At 39.0% G+C, this 27,782-nt stretch overlaps 1 protein-coding gene across 6 annotated transcripts; it reads left to right on the top strand.

The window, feature by feature from the left end:
* Positions 1-27,641, top strand: ERGIC2 (ERGIC and golgi 2). 6 transcript variants are annotated; one of them, XM_013946549.2, is made up of 15 exons: positions 5,772-5,851; positions 6,966-7,066; positions 8,473-8,579; positions 9,256-9,364; positions 10,718-10,764; positions 11,962-12,032; positions 13,193-13,233; positions 14,401-14,502; positions 16,188-16,283; positions 17,915-17,970; positions 19,001-19,099; positions 20,342-20,439; positions 24,229-24,391; positions 25,192-25,271; positions 26,059-27,641. In XM_013946549.2, the coding sequence occupies exons 4-15, from the start codon at positions 9,297-9,299 to the stop codon at positions 26,122-26,124; spliced, it is 987 nt and encodes a 328-aa protein (XP_013802003.2). In that variant the 5' UTR covers positions 5,772-5,851; positions 6,966-7,066; positions 8,473-8,579; positions 9,256-9,296; the 3' UTR covers positions 26,125-27,641. The 6 variants fall into 6 exon arrangements, with proteins under 6 accessions (XP_067172209.1, XP_067172204.1, XP_067172216.1 ...); XM_067316108.1 differs by lacking the exons at positions 6,966-7,066; positions 8,473-8,579 and adding an exon at positions 1-84 and having other exon boundaries at positions 5,706-5,851; XM_067316103.1 differs by lacking the exons at positions 6,966-7,066; positions 8,473-8,579 and adding an exon at positions 3,264-3,431 and having other exon boundaries at positions 5,706-5,851.
* The last annotated feature ends 141 nt before the right edge of the window (positions 27,642-27,782 follow it).

Raw genomic sequence — 27,782 nt, 5'->3', positions numbered from 1 at the left:
CCTCAGCTCCCTACTCGCGCCCTTGCACCTGTGTTCCCTCCCTCTCCTCCTCTCCAAATGCCACCTCGACCCTTCGGCGCTCCGGTAAACGCCTGCTCCCCCCGGGCTCCCCCCGGCCCCTCTGCCCCGCGTGCTGCCCGCGGCACCGGCTGCTCCTCTCGCTCCGCCGTTCCCAGCGGCGGCGACAAGCCGCTCCGCAGCGGCCGCGGACCCGGCGAGCGACGCGGGCGGGGGTTTGGCCTCCCCATGCTCCAGGCAGACTCTGAATCTCGTGTCTTTGCATCCTGGGGTACGGTTTGTACGGGTGCCAGCACACTAACGCCGAAGTGCGTGGGCGCGCAGGTGCGGAGTCTGCGCGTGTTTGCACGCGCTCCGTTTGTTTGATCTGCCGCCTGTCTCTGTTACTGTCTTTGGTATCGGATGTGCTCAATAGTACACTATGCTTGGGGAAGGGCTTTTTTTCCTGTCCTAGTTCATTTGCGGTTTGCTAACCTGTATAGATACGAGGCATCTTAGGTGGTTTTCCCCTCTTAAGGGACTTTGCAAATCACTAGTATTCGGTGCTGTTTGTTTGGCGAGGCAGATGAGGTGCATAATGACTGAACTCAGGTCTAGAAGTGCTTTGCGATCTTGTTAAATACTGTAGCGAAATACATTTGCACAGAACAGTAGCTAAGGAGCAGTCCTTTGCCCGGAGCATACTAAACCTGCGCGGTTTGCGTTTGACAGCCGGACTTCCTCTTCCTTCCCCGTTCCCTTGCGGGAACGGGCTCCTGAAGGTAATCTGGCAGGTGCTGATAGGCTGTCACCCTACAGACGCGTCATCAGGTAGGCATAAAATAAGCACACAGGTGCTTAAGGAAAGGAGTACTGTGATATGTCAGGAATGCAATATGGGCAGTGCTATGTTGAGTTAGCACAGCCGAATACTATAGTATTGGTATAATGCAACAAGTTATCATTATATAATTTTATCTGTTTTTCTTAAATTCTGAAAAATGTTTACCTCATTTTTTCCCTTAAAATCCTATAGAGACATCTGTAGTTAAAAATTTGACTATAATGGTGCAAAGCTGCAAGCTTGTCCCATGGTACTCCTTGCCTCTAAGAGACATCTCAATGTGGTGTTGAGCAGTAATGCCAAAACCCTTTTTTGGCTGTGAGCAGAATGCATCACTTTGCTTTATAGCGTGCGGGAACATCTGTTGAGCATCTCTGATGCACAGCTAATAACCAGACCTGCCAGTTGCTCTTTCCAGCCCTCAGCGTTGAAAGCATTTCAAGGGAAAAGAGAGCTTAGCTAGCAAAATCCCTGGCTGCAGAATGATGCTTTACAGCCATTGGCATGTGGACTTAAGAGCTTTAAGTGCTGTAGCTAAAGCTGCTTGGTGTTGTTTCTGAGTTGAGGGAACAAATGCACAGATAAACTTATTTTTGGCCCAGTTATTTGCCTCTTGTAGTATCGTTCTCCCACCCTCTTCTTCTTTCTGATCTAAAGCTGTCCAGTTATCCTAGTTGCCAAACTGATCAAAACAGACTAATCAGAAATGAAGGAGAACGTAAGTGTGTTGCTCTGTCTTTTCTTCTTCCGGACCCAATCTCTGCTTATCCCTAAAAAGCAAAAGTTGCTCCTTGCATCTGTTCATATTTCATATTCCTGTCTCATTTCTAGGTTCCTTTCTTTCTTAAATGCTGTAAATACCAAGACAAACTCGATTGTTTTCTGCAAATTGTACGTACTTTGGCATGCTGGTTGAGATTCTTTTGTCATGGATCTACTTTTTCCTTCTAAAACATTAAAAAGAACAAATCTGTGTTCAGGCTGTGAAGCTCATCTCTTTCTGTGTGTTTCTGAGGTTATGCATAGGTTGTATTTGTTTGTCCTGCTATAAGAAAATACTGGAGTCTTCAATCTTTCTCTGTTCTGCTCTATAGATGTTATAACCTTTGGTATAATGATTTTGATTTCTGTTGAACTCTTGCATACTGGACAATTCTTTGAAGCAATCTGAATGTTAGCATCTTCCAGAATCTGAGACCTCCCCTTTTGGCTGTAGAAGTTGTTAGATTGGCTCAGCTGCTCATGAACTTGCAGTCACTGACAGTAGGGTGAACCAGCTGTAACCACATTATAATTGACTTTGGAAGTCTGTTTTGGTAGCAGCAGAGTTGTAAATGAGTACAGAGGACACTGGAGTAGAGGAGAATGAATTGCTGTGACTGTGAGGAAAAATCTGGAGAAGGAAGAACATCTGGGCTTCTAAGGGGAAAAGGTTTGTGGTTGAGAGGTAGTATTTTTCTACTAGGTCAACCAATAGAATGAAAAAAACAGAGAAGCTTTCAGGCATAAATCAGCACTTTTTTCCCCCCTCAAGTCTGAAGACTGACTTGTGAGCCTCAAATCTTCTGTTTTTTTTTTTCCCCATTATTATTTTCCCCACCGTTAGTCTAATACAAGATATTACCTCTCTTCAAACCTTGCCTCTGTTTATATCTATAGACCCATAGTGTCCAAAACAGTATTACTACTTCAAGCCAGGTAATTAGTGCTTTTTCTAGTTCACTTTTAAAGATACTTGGCATGCATCCCTTTTTTCTAATGATAATTCATTGCAGTAATTCTCAGTTTGACAAAATTATTCTTGATACCTACTTTCTCCTCTCTGGATTACTATATTCCTTCTGTTTATATATAATTATTTTGGTGGCTTTTCATCCTAACACTGCAGGAAGCTACTTAGGCTCGAGAGCATAAGTAACCTGCAGGATTTAATGCTGAGCCGGTGCACGAAGTTTTTCGGAACGGGAGTCGTAAGCTGAAGCCTGTGTATGATATGGGATATGCCATGCGTTACGGTTTTTGGCAGGCTCGGCGCCCTCGACGCGCTGTTCCCTGAGACTCCCACACCCCGGCGCCATGCCGTGCTCCGGGCTGCAGGAGGGCCTGGCCGGCCACTTCGCATTTTGCGGGAATCACACTTAAATCCGAAGAGCGCTGGCGGGCAGAGAGGGGAGAAGATTCGCTTTTCCTCCTCTGCGTGTATTCCCGCCTGCTCTCCGCGGCGGGGAGGCCGCGCAGCGCTCGCGGGCGGCCCCTCCCCCGCGCGAGCCGCCCCTCAGCCGTTAGCTCGGGCACGCAGCGGCCCCGGCGCGCGGCCGCCTGCGCAGGCGCGGGGGGGGGGGGGATCTTGCGCATGCGCGGCGACGGGGCTGCGCGGCGGCGGGCGGGGCTCCCGTCGGCCCTGTGCCTGCCGGCGCCGGGGCGTCCGCGGCGGAGCGCGCCCGGCCGGCCGCCCGCGCGCTTGCTGCTGTGGGGCCACGCGCGCGGCCATGCTGAGCGGGGCGGGCGCCGAGCAGGGCGTTGCGGCTCCCGCCTCCTCGCAGGCCCGGCCCGCGGTGCTGAGGGACGGCGAGAGACGCGAGGGGTAGAGGTGAGGGAGGGCGCGCGGCGGCGGCGGCGGCGTGGCCTGTCCCCGCGCCGGGCCGCGGCCCCCTTCCCGGCCTCGCCGCGGCGGCCGTTGCCGGGGGCCGAGCGCGGTGCGTGGCCGCCGGCGGCCGGGCTGCGCTGCCGGGCCCGGAGCGGCAGCTGTACCGCCGCCCGGCGCAGGGAGGGCGGCCCGGGGCCCGCGGGGCAGGCGGAGCTGGCGGCTGCGTGTTGAACGGCACTTGCGCTGTGCTGGGCTCGCTTGCAGCGATAACTTTCCCTCCCGCGCGAGCATCGTGGGTTCATACTGCGTCGCTTCTCTAGCGATACCCTCCACACGCGGCGCCTGGTGTCTCCGAGGCACGTGTGCCGAGATGGGCAGGACGGGGGCGAGGCAGGGATGTCTCTCACTTTCTAACGGAAAGTGAATCTGTGTTTGGGAGTAAAGCAGCTCATGAATAAATGAGGGGTTTTTAGCTAAATCAGAAAAACCCACGTGCCCGCTAGCACAGAAAGCGCTCTCAAATTCTCTTAAGTTTAGAGAAGAAAACTTTCTCTAAATTACTTCTTTAAGTAGGTATGTTCCTATATGTGTAATTGCAGAGAAAACATGAAGAGTGCAAAACAGTGCTAAACTGATTCAGTCCTGTCTTGCTAGGATACGAAGCAACCACTTCCAGCATCTTTCCCTGCTTTTCTATAAACTTCTTTGAGTGGAGTTGGGAGGATTCTTTGAAACAGTTACATGGTGTAGTGAGGATAGGACCTTTTTTTTTTTTTTATGCTGTATAACCAAGCTTCTGTTACAGGACCCGTCTTCTCTGCTGACTTTAACTGCATTTTCTTTGATCTTGTGCAGCCTACACAATATTATTTTGTTTCTCCCTGCAGGCTGATTTGACTGTTACTGCCAAATAGCAGAACAAGTGAATGAAATATTTTAAAGAAAATTCTTTCTTCCTTTTATTTTTCATTTTTTAAACAAGTGCGAGGTCTGTATACTCTTACTGAGGTTTGAAGTAATTCTGTGTAGTGAGGAAACTGCAGACATAGATTGTGATTCTTCGTGTGTGAACTTTCATTTCCAGTAAAGCCTATTCCTTTGTTATTTTACAATAGCAAAGTCTGTTTAGCACCAGAGAGGGGCAGAAAAGGGAATACCTCTTGAATAATTTCTCTGGGCCGTTCTGGAGGGTTAACATGCTTCCAGAATGGAGGAGAATAATTAACAGACTTTTCTGCAAGATGCTGACGAGGAACTTCTCACATGTCAAGAGTGTAGATTAGCTTGCCTGCCTTGGTGTCATTAAATAGGGGATGATAATAAAACATATTCTCAGAATACAGTAAGTGTATGACGATCAAGTGGTTTTCTCTTGCTTCAGAATTCTGGGCAAAGTGCAGCGTTTCCTCAGAAGGAAAATAGCAATGCCAACTTGTTAAAACATGCAACATATTGGCAGGGCAAGGTTGTGAGCACATTTGCATGATTTGGAAACAGTTTAAGGCTGTATTTCCTGGACAGGCTCCTTCTCTTGGCATCATGCTGTTTAATGTATTAGTGACTTCTTCGAGTGAAACAGAGATCACTTCTGTGGACAAAAAAAAGGATTCTGAAGGCTGGAACTAGGATTTGATGCTTAATTTGCTTTGGGGAGTGTTTTTATATATCTATAAATTTATATATACATAATTTTATATATTAAAAAAACAAACAAAAACTAATATTATTATCATAAAATTCAAAAAATGTAAAAGTAAATGTTCAAAATATGTGGTTTTTCCTTTAGCATATAGTATATATTTTTCTTTAGCATATAGCCCACCTTGGCCGAATAAAGGATTGCAAAGCAGTTTGAAAACCTCCTGAGTTTATGCAACGTATTAGATATTCGTTACCAAGTCGGTGACTTTCATGCGTTGTCAGGTCTGTATAGCAAGCTTACTTCAGGACTCAGTTTGTTTTTTAAATTTAAAATTCAGTATATCCAATAGCAATAAGAATTTCATTGAGAAAGAAATGCATCATAGTAATTCAAGGTTGAATGTGCTGGATATGGCTGGAATGTAAGCAGCAGTGTACAGTCCAATTTTAACAGATTTTTGAAGCAAGAATAACTGTCTAGCATGTGTTCCCAGAAAACCCCTTTCTTAGGCTTTCATTTCCTTATTATTGTACTCTAAGCTGTGCGTTTTGAGCTTTATGATTATGGTTAGTTGGTTTTAGGTGTGAGCAATATTATTTGTAACTCTTAATCACAGCCACGTATTCTCTCATCAGAGGGAATATATGAAGGAAGAAGTGGAGGAGTGTGCTGAAGATGAGGCGACTGAATCGGAAGAAGACCCTGAATTTGATGAAAGAATTGGATGCCTTTCCAAAGGTTCCTGAAAGCTATGTAGAGACTTCAGCAAGCGGAGGCACAGGTAGGCCTTACTGAGTTGCTGGCATGATTCGTGTTGGCTCTTGACTCAGTCTAGCATGCTATTCTGGGAATAGAAACTTCATTAGGAAGAAGATGGGCATCTGTGTTTGTTTGAAAATAGCCAGGGTTGCTATCTTGATTACTTTTATGGTCTGACAGAGCTGGTTTCTTGCAGATGATGACATATTATCTTCTCCTCTTAGACAGAGTACATTCCTCTTAAGTGAGATTTTGTCTACAGCAATTAAGATTCAAACCAATGTAAATGTGCACTGTAAACATGTCTAAACAATTACAAGTGAAGTGCGCTGTGCTAAAGCCATAATAAAACTCCTTGTTTGTGGAGTTCCACTAAGTCTTATTCTTTTCACTGTACAAAGCTTCTGGGTGAGACACTAACAGCATGGCCTGAAATGCAGATTGCATTCAGCACTATACTTCATATAAGAGGGGAAGAAACTTCTGAGGTGTTTGAGAGCTGGCTGAGTTCAGCAGCAGGATGAAGAGCTGCTCTCCAACTTTTTATCTTCAAGATGCAGTAGACTTTCAAAGAGAATAAGGGAAGCCCTTTGAAGAACTAGACACTTCTTTACTCCAGGGTGTGGGCTTGTACTGTCCCTAGTAGTCACTTGAGCTTCTGTCAAACTCTGTAGCTGAAAGAAGTAACTTTTCAATTGTATCTGACCAGAAAATTGTGCCTCTAGTTTGGCTGGGTAAGAGCTGACTTGATCCAGAGATAGTGACTTCACCTGTTGTAGTGTTGCAATTGGTTGCAGTTAGGTATCTAACTGCTAGCTGTTAGTTTGAACAACAGAACAAAAATCTTTTTCTTATGTGCAATTAGGTTTGAAACTCAGTGGAATAAAAAGTACAAGAAGCAATTGCAATTGACAGATAAGCCTTTAAAGTCATTACGCTGTTTGTAATGTAGAAGTAAATATTGCAAGTATCTGTAATATTTTGCTATGTTTCCTGAATTGCACTATTAATATTTAAAGGCTTATTGTACATAAAATAACCTCTAAGAACTGATTAAATAACCTTTTATTAATGTTAACAAAAAAAAAAAGTTCCTGAGAAAGCCAGTGAGTTGTTTCTTATATTGTAATTCACAGAAAGAAAGAAATGCTTAAGAATTCTTTTGTAGTATGGCACTGTCCTTTGTGAGAGCTTCACTTTGGTGAATGGCGCCTTAAGGCTGTCTCAGCATCACAAGGTACTTTAGAGTTCTTTGTCCAGCTTATCCCAGTAGCATTATGAATGACAATATAGGATTCTCTTGTTCAAATTTTGTAATGGCATAGAATATAGTGTTCCCATTTCACTCGGAATTAAAGCATCAGGCTTATTTTTTGGCATGGTAGGGATGGAAACATACCAAGATTCTATTTTCAGACTGTGTCTTAAAACTCCACTGCAAAAGAAAAATCAGACTCTCACACTGATTTTTGTACTTTTAGATTTTTGACTTGTGCTGTCAAGCTGGCAAAGCCTTCACAAAAGGATGCAACTTCTGAATTCTACAGACTCTCTTTTCCTGCTCAAATTCACAAATACCTTTGCTTAGAATTACCCCAAAAGCAGCAACTACTCAAGTCATTTCCTGGTGACTTTTGATAGTGTGGCTCCAGCTGTCATATTGCTTAGCTGGGGTGAGTCTGACCTCCAGGGCTCCAAAAGTAAATTAATAGCCAGAAAAGTTAACAACTGATTAGTGCATCTGCTTTCTCGGTATAATGCGTTGACATGAAGGTTTTCATATATATATACGATCATTTATATAGCATTCAAGTGAATGCTTGAACTTAAAATGTTACTGGCTTGACCACAATCAGTGACTTCTTTTCTGATCCTATAGAACTGTAGCATTATTCCCCCTGCTATCACTTGTGGGTTGTAGACCACTGTATAAAGAATTGGAGCCTATCAACAGCAGGCTTGTTTTTCTCAAGTTGCCTTTCACAGAGTCCATAGAAATAATCCATGGAATGCAGGTGGAAAGCAACTGTTGTAAATAAGCTGTAAAAATCAATACAGTGCTGCATAACTGAAGTTTTTTTCAATTTAAAGCCAAGATTTAATAAAAGGTGCATAGCAAGTGCCTCTGTACAACTGTTAACTATGTTTCTGGCTCTAAGCGCGATGGGATGATCTTCCCTTCACGTGTACAACTTTGCAAGCATGATGAACAGGCTGCTTTGGAGATATGTAAGGCACATCTGACATTAGAATATACCATTTAATTTTCTTGAAGATAATTTCAAATTGGTTCTTTATTTCCTCAGGTGTTGGTAGAATGGATAGCTACACATATCTCCAGAGGGAATTGTTCCAGATATTGGGGTTGGCAGTTCTGACTGTGTTGCTATGCACAAGTAACTTAATAAGGGCACCTTTATAACTGAACAGTGAATATAATGCATATTATTTCTGTTTGCTATTTTCTTGTCTCTGAAACTAGATAAAAAAATTTTTGTTGTTAGAAACTCATATTGTTGAGATGTGGAGGCTTGAAGGGACTTCAAGATGCACCTACTCCTTTCTTCATGTTTGAAGTTAGAATTAAGTTTGCCTAGACCATCTCTGACAGTGATTTGTCTGCGTTTTGTTTTATATGCTCAGGAGGATCTGACCTGTTCTTAAAGCCTCCATGATGGGGATTTCACAACCTCCCCATCATTCCAGTATTTGACTGTACTTTATGTAAAAAGACTTTTCTTGATGCAAAGGTATTTCTTGAAATAGTCTTAAACTGGTGTAACTGGGGTGAAGGGGTTTTACTTTTATCTGAGCTATTTCTAGAATAGAACCTCTTAACTAAATACTGAAAACTGCAACAGACTTGCCATTTACTATGTGAGAGGTCTTGGTTTGATTCTTGAGAGCCGGTCCTCCACTTCTTTAATGAAATGTCATGTCTTTGCTACTGGCTATATAGTATGCCAAGTCTTTAGGAGAAGGCTAAACACCTGGGTAGCATATTTTCAGGGAATCTTTATGAATAAAATAGGTGGGAAGCTCACGTTATTCTATTTCAGTATTTGAAAGAGAAGCAGTACTGATGAAGTACACATCGTCTTGCCAGCTCTCTCCTACCAAGAAAAAAATCATTGTGCCCGGCAAGGGAAGAAGGTCTGTTAAGTTGTCTGAGAGCACAGCCGCTGTTATGTCAACGGCACTTGAGAAATTAGGACTTGTTCTTTTGCCCTCCTCTGTAAAAGTAAATACTGTAGATATGAGAACCTTTTTTTTAAGAGCAGCTTATGGATTTACAAGTGAATTAAAGATGCTGGTATTTTACCAGTAATACTCAGATGCTGGAATGTTAGAATTTTCTCCTGCTTATGCTTCTGAATAATATTTCTCATTTTCTAACCTTTGTTTTTTTTTAATTTTGACCCTCAGTTTCTCTAATAGCATTTACAACTATAGCTTTCCTGACTATAATGGAGTTTATGGTGTATCGGGACACATGGATGAAATATGAATATGAAGTAGACAAGGATTTTACTAGGTAATTTTTACTTACTGTATTTCCTTTGAAAGTTTCAGTTGTTGCCTTTAAGGAAAGAATAGCTTTTAAATGTTCCTATGAGTTGCAAGCAATTAGTGGTTGAAATTGAAAATGAAATAGTAAAGGAACTTAACTTTTCTTTTGTTGGTTGATTTGAGATTTTTCTGGAATCTCTGAAAAAGAAACAGATCCTTCCGCGGTATGGAAGTCATAATAGGGTGGGCATGTTGGCAAAGGAGACCTGTGAAGAATTATTTACTGACATCCAGAAGGCATTTTAGTATGTAACTCCACATCAAATGTGGGTTTTTTGACTCTTATCCTAGTTTATGCAGATAATATATTGGCATTATACCAGAGGTGAAACTTAAGCACTCAGAGCTTGGACTGGGTTATCCGGAGGTTGCGACTGATCTTATCTCCTCTTGTGGCCACCAAAATTGATACATTTGCTGTTGGTTTCAGTTGTGTTTGCCCTTCTTCCTGAGGTGAAGCCAGGTACCCATGATTCCACTGAAGTTAATGGAGATATTGTATACTGAGCACCTCTAAATATCACACTTCTTGCATTGAAATAATTTTAAAAGCTCTGGTTAGCTAGTTGCTATGGTAATAAGCTAAATATACGTATATTAATTGGCTGTCTTGTATACCAGAAAGACTAAAAATTCCTGCTGTGAAAAAAATACAGAATATGAGAATTTAAGGGAGAAGCATCACAAAAAAAAGTTTTGTGAAAAGACTTTTTTAAAGAAATGGTTCTGGCAAAAACAACAGTCTTTATTAGACGACAGTGTTTTCTGGGAACTGAATTCAGCTACTTCTCTGCGTGATCCTGAATGTCACTGCTCTTTTTGAGGATTCTGATTAGGAAATAGAATGGGCCGTCTTAAGGACATAGCAAGAGGAAGGTGCTCAGATATTTATAGTTTCAGATTTGTAACTTCTGCATTGTCCTGATCCACTGAATTCTGTGGAATTTAGTGCACTGTTATAGTTGCAAGAAAAAATTACATGTAAATTATTATTGAAAACCATATGCTCTTAATAAGAGACTGCCAAACTCTTGGACCAGTATTATTTCAACAAATCTGTTATTAACTTGAAAGTAAAATTCAACAGAGAAATCTGGAAATCCAGTGCTTTTAGCTCTTAACTCATGAGTGGTCATCACTGTTTTAATAATTAAAACTCTTTCTCAGTTCACCCAAATTTTAAATGGCTCATATTTGTATCTGTTGGTGTAAATTTTGTCCTTCAAATATATTTCTGTAAATCATCTGAGAATTTTAGTAACCTTGATATGTTTATTTGGTGTTATTTACTACCTTTTTGCCTTTTTCTCCTTTTCAGTAAATTAAGAATCAATATTGATATTACAGTTGCCATGAGGTGTCAATGTAAGTATTCCATCAGTGAAAGTTTAAAAAAGCTTTTGCTTGCAATATAATTGGATATTTTTTGAAGTATTTTAACAGTGAAATTTCTTCTGATCTTGATAACATGATGTATCTTTATATCTCTTATTGAAAGAATGAAATTGGTATGAGATTTGAAAAAAGTATTTATGCTGTCTTATACACAGCTCACAGAACTTTTGTTTGCCTCTCAGCAAGAAGATCATCTGTTGTTCCAGTTCCTTTCTAGCTGGAATATTCTTGTGAGACACAACTAATCCCCAGGCCAGAACTTATCACAGTCATGAATTTGGCAAATATTAATCTGGTCTGCTGCTTAACGGTATTTGAACTATCAAGTAATTTCATCCTCTGGATGAACATATGGGTGCCTTCCCAGTTAAAGGGAACACTTATTATGCTTTTGACAGAATTTAGTAATGAACCATTATTTGTATGCACTGGTTCTGGTTCTCTTGAGAGACTGAGAGAGGGAATACTGCTTTTATCAGGCATGAAAGCAAGATTTAAAGTGTCTCTCTTTTTGACTGTATTAAACCTTGTATTAATTGTACAGCACTTATGTTTGGCTCACGAGTATTAGTTCACAAGTCATCTTTTCTTTTAAAATTTATTTCTTTAAATTCTCTTCCAGTTAGCATCAAATAGTTTGAAAATTCTGTTTTGGATTTTTTTTTTTTTTTTAATTACGAGAAGTAAACAGAACTTTACCCTCTGTTTTGACTAGTCTTGGTTTAGATTCAGTGCTTGTGGAACAGGTAAAAAGTTATTTAACTGCATGTAACAGGTCATAGAAGTCTTGTATGTGTATGGATCATATAACATCTCTGAAAGTGTTACATCAGTGAGAAAATACTGTAACTAGTATAAATTTTTGTCTTGTGACTGTGCATCAGTCCATGATATTTTGAAGTTGGATATATTGTAAAGTAGGTTTGTGGGATTTTGGAGATGGATTTTTTTTTTCCTTCTTTTTAAATGGTAATCAACTTCTTGCCAGATTTGTTTCTCTGCTGGTTAGGACTTTGTTAACAGGGAAAATAGATTTTTCCACAGTAATTTATTTTGAAACTTTATTTTGGGGTTTAAAGAGTGCAGTGAAATTTAATTTCAATATAACATTCTTTTTGTTTATGATCATCATCTGCCTCTGAATATTTGTTTCCCTATTTGAAATAGATGTGGGGGCTGATGTTCTGGATTTAGCAGAAACAATGGTTGCCTCTGCAGATGGGCTCATCTATGAACCAGTAAGTTTATTCTGCCTCTGTTTGAAAGGAAATTGCTTTTTACTTGATGTGATGCACAGCTGGGTTGGTTTGCTTGTTTGTAGTTTTTTCCCACATTTGGGCTACGCAGAACCTCCCCAAGTTTTAATTTCTATATTACAAACTAAAGGCTATGGTTGTATGTAAGCCTATGCTCTTAAAGCAATACCATATGCTTTGAAATAGTTATACTGAATGAAAGTACTTTATCATTTGCAGGAAGAATAATAGAGAATGCAAGTTCAGCAGTAGTAACTGAACCTTATTGAGAAATAATTCTTACTAGTTCACCCCCCCCCCCATTCCTACTCGCATCGTGTGTATTTGTTAGCAAGAGGAGGTGGCTGAAGGGAAGGGGGTGTTTGGAATGGGGAAGGAGCTTGTTCGTTTTTTCTTCCTTGGAACATTTCCTCTTTCCTTCTGAACCTTCATCTCTACCGTGCTGTTGCTGCTGAATATTACCAGTTGCCCTGACAATTATAATCTTAGAAGGAGCTCCCTGTAATTAATCTCTTTTTGGCTGTAGCTCTGGGTAGGCTTGAGCATTCATTGTAACTGAATTAACTGTTCTGGAGAACATCGGTGTTAACGGATATATAGACTTGAATTCAGCACACAACGTGACTGGTGAGAATCTTGTGCTGACTCAAGTATAAGTGGTCTAGTAGCTTGTATTACTGAAATGCTTAAGGAGGGATGACCCTAGAAATTAACAGGCTGCACCTGGGCACTTGTTTCTCAAAGATTGCTCCTCTGCTCTTTTCATCATGGCTGCTTGCATCAAAACCATGTATATAAATTACATCCCTTAGAATTAAATTGTCACTCACTGCTTCTTCTAGTCCTTATTAGTCAAAGGCTAGAAAGGGAGAGACTGCTAATCCAAGTTACAAGAGCTTTAGCAAATATACTGAAGTCATAAATGTAAACAAGTGGAAGAAACTGGGGGGGTGACCAGAAATTTACATACTTTCAACACTAAATGTATTATTTGAAGTGCAAAGTCCTTTCCTGAGCTTGAGTATGTGGTACTAAATGCGATGTTGTTTATAATCCCTCCATGATTCTCTTCTGAGTTTCACAGGTGGGACTTTGATGCTTCCTGACAGTGTGTTTTATTAGATGTGTTACTTTTGTTTCAGGTAGTATTTGAACTCAGCCCCCAACAAAAAGAGTGGCAAAGGTAACAGATAACTCTAAAGCACTGATATGCTTATAGTTTGGGCAGTGGTTTGTTTGCATTTATTTATACTGGAAATGACCTTAAGGTACTCCAGAGTTACATGACAGAGCTATGTCTTGGGTTTGACAGCTCCTGCTTTTAATTTAAGAGTGTGAACCATTGTAAAGAAATTAGTTCACTTTTCTCATCATTTGAGATCTCTGCTGTAAATAAACTGTCTCACTGTAAATTTTTTAATAAACTGCCGTGTTCTTAGGCTTTTTTAATTAACCGATAGTAACATATTTGGGGCTTGGTTTAAACTTTGTGTGCAGTAACGTTTTTTTTCCCCCCTTTATAAATCTGTTCATTTGCTGTCATGAGATGAATATGAATTTTGTTTACCAGAAAAGCTCACCCTCTTCAACTGATAAATGTATTATTATTTGAACTATATTGTTCCAAAAAATTCTTGAAACATCTGAAAAAAAGGCTGTGAGAAATGCTTCATTATACTGTTTTACACAAGACTGGGCATATAAACGCCCACGTGCTTTTATGTGAGGCCTGTAGACTGCTCCAATAACTGAGTTTGATAAGAGTTCCTGCATTGGGTTTGGACTTATTTCCGGAATGAGGTCATGCAATTGCAAGCCAAGATGTATACATTGACTCATAAATACCAACTTCCGGTTCCAGACAAAGATTAGGTAACACAAGTTTTAATTGTGGGTTCAAATGTGTGATGGAGATAGCTTGACATCTAATCTCAAAGATGAACCATAGTAGCAAACCATGGCACCCTGATGCAAAAACAAGTAAGTTTCAATCTCTCTCATGTAACTCAGTTGACATGTTAACTCAATTTAATGAGTGACTTCATTAAAAACTCAGTTATGCGTTTGATCCCTATACTGATAGCCCTCTAACAAAACCTGAAGCTTATTTGGGAGTCTGTGTAGTTTTAGTAATACACTGTACTGAACACCAGAGCTTGAATTATATTTACATTAATATATTTTTGAATTGTATAGAATGTTCTCCAAGTTCAATGCAATGCTTCTGATGCTGACATGAGGTTTTGCAGACTTCGCTAGTTAAAAACTGTAACTGTAGCTGATAATTAATTGTCAAGTTATCTTCTGTTTCACTGTTGCATGCTTTCACACTTTTCTGTATAATCTTTAGGATGTTGCAGTTAATTCAGAACAGGCTGCAGGAAGAACACTCTCTTCAAGATGTGATATTCAAAAGTGCTTTTAAAAGTGCTTCGACAGCACTGCCACCACGGTAAGAAGAGGTTGGGGTATTTCCCTCTGCCCCGTTTAATTAGAGTTAACATTTTGTTATGGTTATGGGGTTTTTTCTGTTTTTTTTTTTCTCTGAAGAGAAGGTTATAAGAAAAAAAGACCTAACTGCTTTTTCATTGCTTCTGATATCCCGAATCCAAAATTCTTATCTTAAAGCTTTGCTTGCTTTTTGTAGATGTTGAAAAAGCCATGACATTTCTGAATTAGTTTTTATCAGTTGACAAATTTGAGTTGCTAATGTATTTCTGGACAAAAAGGTTACTTTTAGATTGACAATTTTTTTTTTCTGTATTTGTGTGATACTTAGGCATAATTTATTTTATATTGTTTATTTAAGCAGAAACTATACATTTTACAATAGTATTTTTCATACTTGTTTTGGAGAGCTCTTGTTTTATGAAAACCTTTTGGGGTTTCCAACCTGATGAGGGTTTACGGTTTTATTTATTTTATAAAATATATATGCCTGTTTTATCTGATACTTCCTTTCTAATGTGAATTAGTAATGCCAAAGCAATACTAAATAGTCTTCTTTAAATAAAAGAATATTATCTTCCAGCAGTTTTAAAAAAAATCCTCTTTTTAGCAGTGACTTAGTATTTCAGGCTTTTACAAGAATCAGTCTTTGAATAAAAATATATTTTATTGGTAAATGCCCTGTTCTGAGATAGCAGTGTTAAAACTGTGCTGAGAAATCTTGCTATTTTCACTTTGTTCCAACTATACACACACAAAATACTGAGAGACTAATGCATAGAAAGCTTGTTCTGCCTGAACCTAGATGCTATGTGATTTTTTCAGGGAAAAACGCTTTCCACATGGAAGCTGAAATTCCTTCATGCTTTAAAAAGCAAAACAAAATATAAGTAAAACAGAAAACCACTACCAAAAATGCTATATGTACTTTCCATGTTGTAATCTCCTTGTTTGAGGGCTAAATACAATCTTTCTTCCTAAGGCAAGGCTGAAGAGGGCTCAAAAATAGTTTGGTTTCCCCCTCCCCACCATTTAATTGATGTCTTCAGATTCATTAAATCCTCCTTCACTGCCTCTGTGACACTTGTTAGTGCAGAATTTGAGTTGCTATTTATACTTGAGGCATATTTAACAATTTTTTTTTTTCCTTTCTCTCTGAGGAGCAGATATGGAAATCTGTTGTGGGTTGTGGACACCCCAACAAGTGTGTGAAGAGGCGGGCTTCTTAAAAATTAAATGTTGAAAGCTATTTTTGCTAGTGTTATATGACTATATATTTTGTTCTTTTCATTTGATTTCATTTGACAATAAAACTTCACTGTCTGAACAAACCATTTTCTGTAGAAGTAATTCAAAATATCTCATAGGATAGCAAGATATTCTTAAAGTCGTATGTCTGCTTTGTAACCCTTCTAGTAATTGTCTGTTCAAATATTCAGATGTCAAAAGTTAGCTTTGTAGGCCAGATCGCTGTATACAGGTGTGAATGAAAGCTTATGGATTTCATCAGACAGACCTGGAAGGAAAGTCTTTATTTGTTCCCCTCCCTTCTACCATCCCTATAATTCAAGGAGAATATGTTGAGGAGAGGTGGATGGTAATGCTATACCTTTATGCCAGGAAAAAGAAATGTAGTTCTACTTCTGTTAGAAAATATTTTCTAAGTACACTTTTTTTGTTTCCATACAGGGAAGATAATTCATTACAGTCTCCAGATGCATGCAGAATTCATGGTCATCTCTATGTCAATAAAGTGGCAGGGAACTTTCACATAACTGTGGGCAAGTATGTTCTGTTCAATTCCTGGAAATAAAAAAAATTGACCATTACATAGTACATGCATGTATATGTGTATGCATTTACATTTTTCTATTAATGACTTTTTGTTGTTTTTATTCATCTTCCCACACACGTGATTAATATTATTTTTCATGCAGTTTCTCTTCTTTGTGAGTTATTAAAATGAGTTCTTTCTTCTTGCATGCAGTGTAGTCGTAATGAATTCCAATGTCTTATGAGATGAAAACCCTTGAAAACTGGTCCTTCGAAAATGTATGACATAGAGTAGACTGCTTGTACTTGCCTCTGTTCTTTGGGCCTGTCCAACTATCCACCTTTCTGTTAGGACACAGTTAACCAACACAGCTAAGGTGTAGATATGTCTCATTTCACTGCTGAGATATCATAGTTCCAGAACCATAGCTGGGGAGCTAAATGCCAGTTCATCTTGATTTGAGAGACTTTCTGATATGCTTCTACTATGGTATTGGCTTATGTACACAGCATACAAATTTGTATTAACTTTTTTTCTCTGGGCTCTCCAAATCTGCTGTCCTCGTTTGCCTTCCTGCCACCTCTTTCAGCATCAGTATATTTCTTTTATATTGTTCCTCATCATCCTGGCTGATGTCTCCCTTAGAGATCTTAGCATGCAATCTGTGCTCTCCAATCTGTCCACATGTAATTTCATCTGCTGTCTGTGTGGACATTTCTCCAAATATCCCTTTTGTCTGGGCTTGTACTACCTCTTGTATTTGCCCCTAGATGTCCAACTTCTTAAGCAGTTTTCAAACCTGATTACTTCAGCCTTACATCTGTATCACCATCACTTCTGTCTTCCTATCTCTAAGATCTGCAGTACTGAATAATCTCTTGGCTTCCTTTTGCTCATCTTCATATCTGTACTTTTACTAAACATGTTGCCCTTTCTCTTCTGGCATTTTTTGGAATGATGATATCGCTGACCACCTGATTAGGATGACTGCTTGGTAACTTATTGTTGGCCCCTCTTGACTGATGGTGTTTTTCTCCACCTTCCGTCTTCCTAAAACTTGCGTGCATTTGTTAACGATTTAACTTGAATAGGAAAAGTTTCTTGCATTATTGACTGGTGGGGATGAAGGGTGGCTGACGGACTGTTTTACTTTCCAGTTGCTCTTTTTTATTTTCCTCTTGCTCTTACCAGCCTCTGCATTGTACTTTCTATGCAGGACTGTAAACAAGTGTCCAGACCTGAAGTTAATTTGCTTAGTCATACAGCAAGTACAGAGCGTAGATAACGTGCTTAGTCCTAGAGCAAAGACAGTGAAGTTTACATTAATCACTTGAGCAGTTTTGCAGCTTTTCTTGTCATAGAGTTCAATAGCTCTTCTCCTTGTAGCCTCCTGGCTTCACATGTTTTTAGCATTTCTAAAAATACAAGATACTGGTTTTGTGTAAGAGGATTTTCATGAGTCTGATGTCTGTACCACGTCACTCAGGCTGTCTATACTCAGCAGTAATAAAAATGTCATGGTTTTATACATATAAAAGTATTTGGTGAAATAAATGGGGAGAGGAAATTTTTCCACCTAGTCCTCTTTATGAAAACTGTGTCTTTCTATGATGTGTTTCATAAAACATTTTGCTTTCTTCAGGGCAATACCACACCCTCGAGGCCATGCACACTTGGCAGCCCTTGTGAGCCATGAGTGTAAGTTCTTCTAGCATCTTCATATGAACCAGTATTGTTTCTTTCAGCCTGCTGTCTTCTGATTTGTATGTTAGTGTAGGTTGGACTTCTGCTGCAGAGATATTCTGGCTGGACAATTCCATTGCAGAAGACAGTGGAGAATATTTTTCAGGGTGTTAGAACTCAGCAGTGACTTAACCTTTTTCATACCTTGAACACTGTCAATATCTATCTTTTGGTTGGTTCTATGGTAGTGATAATATAATGATATCACAGGAATCTCAGATGTGTTTTGTTATAACACAGATACTGTGTGACATTCCTGTATTTCAGTCTATAGTACTTACTTTCTGCAAAATTTATTTTTTAGAAGGTTAAAAATGTCTGACCTGTGTCCCTAGGAACTTTATTTTTTAGGTTATGAGTCTAGATACTAAATCTGTGTTGCTGCAGTGCTTAATGTGTGGTTGAGGGTGGTTTACTGTGAAAAAAGAAACGTTGGTGTTCAGTTGGTTAAACTTCCAAATGTCTGCAGATAAATTTACGTTAACATAAGTGTATAATATTGTTGAACTTAAATATATCTTTGCAAAATAAGGAAATGTTATAACTTTGTAGTTGCCTCATGCTTCCTCTGTATGTTTAATTTATAAAATTTTAGTCTTTCTAATACCATTAGGTTATGAGAACCTGATTTGTAGAATAACTTCAGTATTTGGCCAGCTAGAATTTTTTAGTCATGAAACTTTAACTCTCTTCAGTTCCTGGGCTGGTTCAAATGTGGGTATATTTTGTTTTAGAATATCTTTTCTACAGAAGTTGAACTCTTCTGTTAAATATTCTTAATGTGACTTTTGCTTGAAACATGCCTGTGGATTTATGGATATATTCAAAGTGCAAATCTAATGAAATGCACTTCAGTGGTGTTTGAAGTATTCTAACTGATATTTCTTGATGTGAGAAGCAGTTTTGTTTTTTTTCCCCTCTGAGAAAGATAGAGTTTCATATTTTGTTTAAAAACTTTGTTTCATTCCTCTGTATTGTCTTTCAGCCTATAACTTCTCTCACAGAATAGATCATTTGTCATTTGGAGAGCTTATTCCAGGAATTATTAATCCTTTGGATGGAACAGAAAAAATTGCATCAGATCGTAAGTGTTGAGTATTTTTGTATTCTATAGTGTTCCATTTATTACCTTTAAAATATTGTCATGTTTCATGAATGCTGTGATTTACAAGTAGCATGCTTTGATAAATTTGGTAGTGAACAGTGCATTGTTCACTTACCTACATGGCATCTTGAATGGACGGTTTCTTTTTAATACTGGTACTGCTGTCCTTCACTGTTTTGCTGAAGTTGATTTGCAGTTTCTTCCAGACTTGTGTCGAAGTTGCAGTATGTTTGGAAAAAACTGAAGAATTTTGCAGCTCTGTATTAAAATGGAGATTCATAGATCCCATTATTGTCATAAGAGGAGCAAAAAATCTGGTGAATTGGTTACAAATCTAGCATCAGGAGTCAGATTCTGTGCCTGAATCTGGTTTGCCACTTCCCTGTTGCATGTTGTGAGAGGGCTACACGAAGGGTTTGTATATTGCTTTGCTTCCTCATGTATAAATAAAGGACTGTAGTAACCTGCTTTACATAGAAAGAGATACCTATGCCTCACCCCTGACTTTTTCCATTCCTCCTACAAGTGATTCCCAGAACCTTCGAAAGCTACTGCTGTTTCAAAGCCAGTTGGTCTGTTGGCTGTTCCAGCCAGAATGCAACTGAAATGCTTACAGATTCAACTCTGATTTTGTGTATTTGAAATAAATTGCTTCAGTTCATCGGTCTTTGTTCTCTTAGGGTGTTGAATGAAGAGGGAGTAATCATAAATGTATAAATATGCTTATTGCTTTAGAAGAATTCTCTAGAGATCTGTCTAATCAAGAGAGAAACTGTAACCAGTTTAGAAGGGCTTCCAGCATTGTCCACACAATTCAGTGGCTAAAATCTAATTAAACCACTGTCAAGATAGACCTGTCTTTGGCAGTATGTATTATTTCAGATATGACAGTGTGAAACTTGTTCGTTCTGATCCCCTGGAAGAATCTATCTGCAAATTTCATTTTAAGCACTGACTTCAGTGAACTTTTCTGTTACATGAGTAAAGTGTAAATGTCTGTCTGAGTAAAAATGTGATGTAGGTTTTGCCTATGGAAAGTAACCTTGTTCATGCAGATGAAGCTGAAGTAGTCGTGGCAGTTCCTTGAAGAATGTCTCTAGTGTAAAAGGATTAGTTGATTAACTTTATTTTAAACAGTATTTGTTTGACTTCTTTGCAAATATGTGTCTGATGGTCTTTTATCCTGTACTTAATTCAACAGTGAGATTTGTTTTATTTTAGACAACCAGATGTTCCAATATTTTATCACAGTTGTGCCAACCAAACTCCATACGTATAAAATTTCAGCAGAAACTCATCAGTTTTCAGTGACAGAAAGGGTGAGTAGAAATAAGAAAACAATGCACAGAAAAATCTAGTAGTGTTCTTAACAAAATCTCAGATTTGAAAACTGAGACTAAATTGTACCTTGCTTCTGAAAACTCCTCAGGCATGAACAGAGACTCCTTAGAATATTCCAGTGCACCAGATTTATTTGTAAACAGTGTAATACTGATGGTAAAATACCTATGCTTGGTGACACATGCTAACTTCTTGTATTAGTGTCTTGCATCCATAAATCTAGAGTCTGATATTAGAATTAATGATAGGTATCCAGTCATTACTGCTTCACTGGATGTTAAGGGGCGGAGGAATCCATAAATTATAGGTCTGTGCTCTTGTGCATAGCATTACAAATATTTAATCTGCTTCTAGCTTCTTATCCATTTGGGAAACAAAACAAAAAACCCCAGTTCACTTGAATGAGACACACTTGGTTGTGGAGTGTTTGAATGGTAGAAACAAAGGTAGCCTGTATGAAAAAAAACTAAACACACAGAAAGCTTTTTTTTTTTTTTTTTTTTTTGGTCACTTTCTCACCTGCCTTGTTTCGCCTTTGCTGTACTACTGACTTTAATTAGTCTCTAGGCTGGAGAGCTTCCACTTCTATGCTTGGAGAGACTTTTAATTCTGAATCTGTAAAGGAAGAATGTAGTTATTGCAGTGTAGTACATGGCCAAATCGTAAGGTACCAGTTTTAAAGACTGATGCAAATAAGAAAAAGGCCTTGTGTTACGTACCACTTATGTGCCTCATCATTTCTAGACGCTGAACTCTGTTTTGATCTTTTATTCGTAAGCCAAAGAAAAAACTTTGCAAAAAGCTTAATTAAAAAGAACAGCTAAAGAGAGAGGTAAGGAGGAAGCCTTGCTTGAAAGGATATTAATATATTAGGATGGCAGTTTACAGTAATACAGTTTATAGTGTTCTCAGAGGGATAAAAATCTGTATTTCCTCACAATTCCATGCTGCACTTAAAAATAGACTGCTAGGGGAAATAGAGAAGACAATGTCTTGATGTTCAAGCTGGGACATGCAGACTAATAAAGGGAAAGGTTTGCTCTCAGAGTTCATGTAAGCTGGAGTAAGGAGAGGAATGAACAGGGTTTTCATAAGGCAAGATATACGCCCTTCTCCTACTGGTCTAGCAGTGTGCTTCATCTGTTTGCTTTGCACAGTCTCTGTACCAGCTAAAGTACTCCTTGAATTTCTGTACATCTTCAACTGCTCGTCTCATTCCACATTGCATCTTTTCATCTGGTATTATGTTTTTCTCTCCTGCTGTAAAGATGGTTTTTGTAGATAAACTGTGCAGTTTTAGTTATCTCTTTAATTTTTTGGTAGGGATTCATTTTGTTTGAAAGATGCAACACAATCACAAGCTGCCTAGGGAAAAAGCTTGTGAGTAATGGAGGTAGAGTGGGATTATGCATTCACTTGCTCAGTAGGTAACCCTGGTAAAGGCTATTAAGACCAGTTATTCACTGAAGGTGTTTTAGCATTTATTTTATCAGAGTAGGCACATGTGCAGAGCTTGTAAAAAGGCAGTCAGCTAGCCATGGCTGAAACTTGATTGCAGTAAGGTTTAATTGCCAGTGGGCAACGTACGGGGAAGCAGAGCTTGGAAGGTGTGATCAGAATCATCTCAACTACTGTTGGTATTTGGGATACTGTGTTTAGCTATGTTTAAAAGATTTAATCCCAGCAAGGCTTCACTGACAACTAACCCTGTATCAAATACCTCAGATACTTTCAGCAACTTTTAGCAATTAAATCTGCAGCACTGGAATCTAGAAATAGACCAAAATGGTCTGAGGAGGAAGGATTATGCATCGTCTGAGGGTGGACTTCTGCGAGTTTTATTTAACTCAGTATTCTTTTTTTCATCTTTTAGCTCAAAAGACCAAGTAGGCTTAGGCCAACAGTAGCAGGGAAAAACCAACAAAAAGTCATTAAGGGTCCCTAGGCAAAGGCAAGAGTCTGTTTAACTAGCTTCAGTTTTCTCTTCCGTGTTAGTATGCCTGACCCTCCATCTTTTAATGCTGAATGCTGCCTTGCTCTTGAAATATAGAAAGCATTCTGTACTGTTTTTGGTGGATTTTTGGTGTGTGTGGGGGGGTTTGTTTGTTTGTTTTTTTAACCATTGCAAAGTTTGTGTGGCTGGTATCATAAATGATATATTATTTTGGCACCAAATTACTTTGATTAGGTAGCAACAGCAAAAATATGGTATATGTCCATGTTAGTTGACTGTGGAAAAGTTGCCCAGTCTGAAGTTCCTGAAGTGGTAGTCTGCTTGCTGCTTTTTTTTTTTTTTTTAACCTGTATTCTGCATATTTTTTGAGCACAGAATGTGTTAAATCTATAGATGAAATGGAACTGTGATATATTGCCTTTCTGTTCAGTTTTGCTCCCCTGTCTTCTGTATTCTTATTAGGCATGTCTTCAGGGAATTAGGTTCTTTGCTGCTGCCCTTACCTCAGCAAGCCTTACCTGGCAGTGTATTTATCAACAGCTCTCGCTAACAGCCAAACAATAGCAAACTTGAAAGAAACTAGGGATTGGATTTTTGTCCTGAAAATTTTTTTTAAAAGTACAAGTTTATAGCAGCCACATTCTCTACTTTTGGGGTCTTCTAGCTTTTTTTTTTTTTTTTGGCAAATTAGAAGAAACTGTAAAAGTGAGGATGGAAGGATTTCAAAGAACAGATTAGAACTAAAAAGTCTGATCTGTTTAGTTGTGGGAGTTAATCACTATTTTTATCTATATATTCTTTTCTCTGTAACTGTTACCAGTCAGGTCATTTCAGACAAAAATTTGGAAGGAGGTACTTGATAACTGGGCTGGTCATCACACCACAGAAATTTTAAAACTTAAGAATCTGATAAATTTTTTTTTTTGATAGTCATGGATTTTGGCACATGTGTAAGTATGCAGTGAGCAAAAAATTGCATTGGACTAATTTCACTTGAGCTTCTGACTGTGTAGTCTAGTTCAGGATCTTCCGTGATGGTTTTAAGAGGCAGCAACTGAATCCTCTGTGGTGGACGAATCCAGAGATAAGCTCCAAGGAGGGAGAAAGGATGAGGCCTAAGGAGTCTCAGATGCTTTATGTAGATATCTATGCTCCTTTTCAAAAACTGCCATAACTAAGGCTGTTCAACAACTTAAATGTGATTAGTAGCAATGCATTAAGTATGAAGACTTGGGATATTGTATTTACCAGTACACTTTACTTGAATTCATGGGCTAGACCCAGACCATAACCCTTATCTTTTTCCCCACTCCTCCCCCTGGACTCCCCCCCAACAACTACAGAATCCTAGGCAGGGAAGTCTTTGGTTTCTTAGGTGCAAGAACATCAGCTGTTCCTCGCTGGAGCTGGTGCGTAAGGTGGGGAGAGGGTGCTTATTTGTGCCGTGCTCAGCTTTGTAGATACCAAAAGTAACCTAGTTATAAACATGCTTGTTTAAAGGACCACATAGGTTAATCTTGAGAGGATAGTACCAGAGCATGTTTGAGAACAAAGATATGTAGTGCAGAAGACCAGTGACGAGGAAAGTGAGTTGCTATTTCGTGATGCTTGCTTTTTTGCTTTTTTGTTGTTGTTGTTGTTGTTTTGGGGGGGGGGTTGAAGGTATTAGCCAAAGTTATCTTGATGTTCCCTGTTCTTCTGTTGATTGCTAACTCTGATAAAGTAGCTGTTTGTCAACACATCTATTAAAATTGTTTTCCTTGTGATTACTATGATGTGAGTAATGTGTGTTTCTCTCCCATCTTCCTCCCAGGAAAGAGTAATTAACCATGCAGCTGGCAGCCATGGGGTGTCAGGAATATTCATGAAATATGACATCAGTTCACTTATGGTGACAGTGACAGAAGAACACATGCCTTTTTGGCAGTTTTTAGTGAGGCTTTGTGGCATTATTGGGGGGATTTTTTCAACTACAGGTAACTGTTGGTGCTTTCTCTCATATATCCTGTTAGAATTCTTTTGATCACTGCAATTATATTATGTATAAATTGACTTAATAAATTACTGGGAAGTACTAAACTTCTAGCAGATTATACGACAAACAAAGTTCTGGTTGCTGTATGAAACAATGAAGGTTCTTCGTTTTTGGTGTCCCAGTATGCTCTTTCCGGAGAGTGCTTGCTGTGTCCTTTTTGATAACTATAATATAATTTGGTTACTTCTGGAAGAGCAAGGATATATACTGCCTCTTGATATTCTGTGCATTTTCTATAGTTAGGATGCAGTTGTGCTAAACCAGGTCCAAAAGTTGAGATAAAATTTCAGACTGAATTCACTGTGAGGATTATCCTTGTGTAACTTGTGTAACCTGCAGAATTTGGTCCTCAGAGGACATAAACTAAGTTGAAAAGGCACGATTCACTTACTAGTTAAGGCACAATAGGGAATCTTGCTTACAAGTTATGTTTTCTTGATTTTTCACTTGAAAAGAATTCAAAGTAGGTGTTTTTGTCCCACAGAATGTATTTTCACCTGTAAAAGCCATGGAAAGGGTCTGATATTTGTTTGGATAGCTTTGTTTTCACTTTTATTGATGCACTTCAGAATATGTTAGATATTCTCTCTCCGATGCTTCCTTTTTTTCTATAGTTAATTTCTCAGTGTTTACATAGTGGTTTATTGCACTGTATCATGTTTAAGTATTGGATAGTTTTGCTGTCATCTTGCTGTAAGTGTTATGGTCTTGTGACAATTTAAATTTTGTTTGATAATACAGGAATTTTACATGGCTTTGGAAGATTTGTAGCAGAAGTTGTTTTTTGCCGTTTCAGACTGGGCTCTTACAGATCTACATCAGTAAGAAAAACTACATTTTATAAGTATTAAATAAATGGTACAGCTAGCTGAGGATGGATGATAAGATTTTGGAGTGTAGTTGTTGCAACTTAAGGACTCAGTCCCAGTCCAGTTTGATACTTGCAATAACTCCCCCCTTCACACGAGCAGAGATTCAGCAGCTTTTAAAAACAGTCAGGAAACCTAACACATAAGGAGGAAAGGTGTTCTTCTAAGAAGCTGAATTAATGAAATCAAGTCTCTTTCATCTTTCTTTGCTACGTTCCCTCCATTATCCTTGCAATATTCCTTTTGTTTTCATGTTGCTACAAAAATTCCTTGTTTTCTCAGACCTTGTCCCACTCCCTCACTTGCTCTTCTTCTGCTTGGCCTGCTGAGTGCAGAAGAGGCACTATGTACAGCAGCAGTTCAGTGTTGGGTTTGCTTCAGGCTACTTCAGGCCAAACAGAGTGAAAAAGCCAAGTAGTCTTTACCTTTCCCTCCTTTGGGCGTTATAGGATTACTCCTCTACCAATCACTTAATTTTATTTTACTTTTAATTTTTCCATGAAATGTCTTTAAGACTTCTGTCCATCTCTTCAAATTTGCTTGAAGTTTGCCAGCTGGCAAGGTTAAGGGAGTGAGAGGAGAGGAGGGAAGGCAAGCACATATATAATTTTTGTTTGGGACACCAGGCCAAAGGCATATAGGAAAAATGGAAGAATAAGGAAATGTGGTGGGGAGAGAGGGGGGGTGGAATTCACTTCCTGAACAAGCCATTAATAACACTTTATTTTTGTCTGACTAGGTCCCGCTGCCTGATGGCCACACAAGCAACCACTTACCTCTAATAACAGACAATAGTACACATTAGCGCCTCCTGAGGAAAATTTTCTTTCTTTCTGCCTGATACAGAAGACTTTTTTTTTAAATAAAGAAAACATTGTGCAATATGTTGAGACAGTGCTGATAGGCAGCAAAAAATCAAGCCTCTACAAAAACAAAACAAAACAAAAAACAACAAAACAATTTGTGTAACTTTTTGTCTTTTTAAGTGCAAATGGAGTTCATAGGAGGTTGTCAGACTGGTGAAGTGGACCATCTTCTGGAGATTAAAGGAGCATTCCTGCCAATACAGTATTCATGGTCAAGCTGAATATCTTTGCGATGACTGCCATCAACCACTGAAGCATCTGCTTAGTGATCTTGTTTCCGTGCCTCGGAAGGCTAGCAGACTCCAATGAGAACAAGAGTATATATGTGGGATGCGTGGAAGGGACAGGCAGCAGGCAAAGGGTGACAGTAATTAATAAAGCTGATGTTTTCTCTTAGATTTACAGTCTGAGGCCTGGGGTTGGTCGTCTTGTTCTTTGTAATGGTGGGGGGGTAGGCACTAAGATATTCTGACACATAGGGAGAGATTCTAGAAAATCCTGAAAGAGAGAGAGGAGGGAGAACTCAGGGAGTAAGATGGAGCCCAAGCCATAATGTTGGTTGCAGCTGCTGCCTCTCGAGTCCCACCATTGCCTAGTGGAGGAAATGGTGCAGAGCAGGGGCGTTCCTCTGTTTCCGCACAGCTGCGTAGCCAACAGAATATTACTTCTGGTGTTTCTTATGGAAGTGCCCGAAGCTTCTTTGAGAATGGACCGCACTGTGCCAGGTGCTATGCTTTTGGGTTGAAGTAAGTCTTTTGAAGAAGGCATTTGACCATAGTTTTGACATAGAGCAAGACTCCCTAGCAGAAGATCAGGACGTTTCTTTCTATGCCTCTTTCTTTAGTACAGAAGGTGCTTTGAGACAACCTTTGTTGTATCCCTGCTTTTAATATGTAAACCATGGTATGCAAATCCTGGAGATGGAAAGGAAAAAGATCAAGAAACTGCCTTGCTTTGCTTCAGCTAAATACTGTAGAAACAAAGAATTCAAGCCAGTGGAGAAGTCTGCTAGCCAAGGCAGGGAATGCTGGAGTTGATCTCCAGGCAGTAGGTGACTTCAGGGAATCTGAGTCATTTTGCTGCAGACAGATGTTGAGGGATCTGTAAAGTTAATCATTATTGTTCATGAAGGTTTTTGTAAAAATAAATGAAAAGAGCAATATCAGTTTTATATTGTAAATATGCTACTGAGAATGAATGCTATTAATACAGAAGGTGCTTTGAGAAACTGAAGAACATCCTTTTATTGCTGAACTACTGGCACACACCAGTGGTTAAACAGTTACTCCACCAGGGTCAAAATAAAAAAAAACTAGTATGATTCGTTCTCAACAAAACTGATTTAATAATATATATGTTAGGAGATTATGCTGACTCTGGCCTTATTCACCATGGAATGAATATTACAATTGAGAGGACTAACTATGGAAAAATAAAAGTTTCTGTGGCATTGTCAGATTTTGCTGACTTTTGTTAATATACTTTGTAAGGCACTTGAATCTTGGTGATGACCACAGCATAAGTAATTTAGCTGATTTGCTATGAAAAGCAAAGGGCTTTCTGAACTGAGAAGTTACATGAAATACCATTAAAGTGT

This window comes from Apteryx mantelli, chromosome 1 (genome assembly GCF_036417845.1).
Source record: "Apteryx mantelli isolate bAptMan1 chromosome 1, bAptMan1.hap1, whole genome shotgun sequence".
NCBI lineage: Eukaryota > Metazoa > Chordata > Aves > Apterygiformes > Apterygidae > Apteryx > Apteryx mantelli.
The sequence above is the reverse complement of the archived record's forward strand: the minus strand, read 5'-3'. Positions and strand labels throughout refer to the sequence as shown.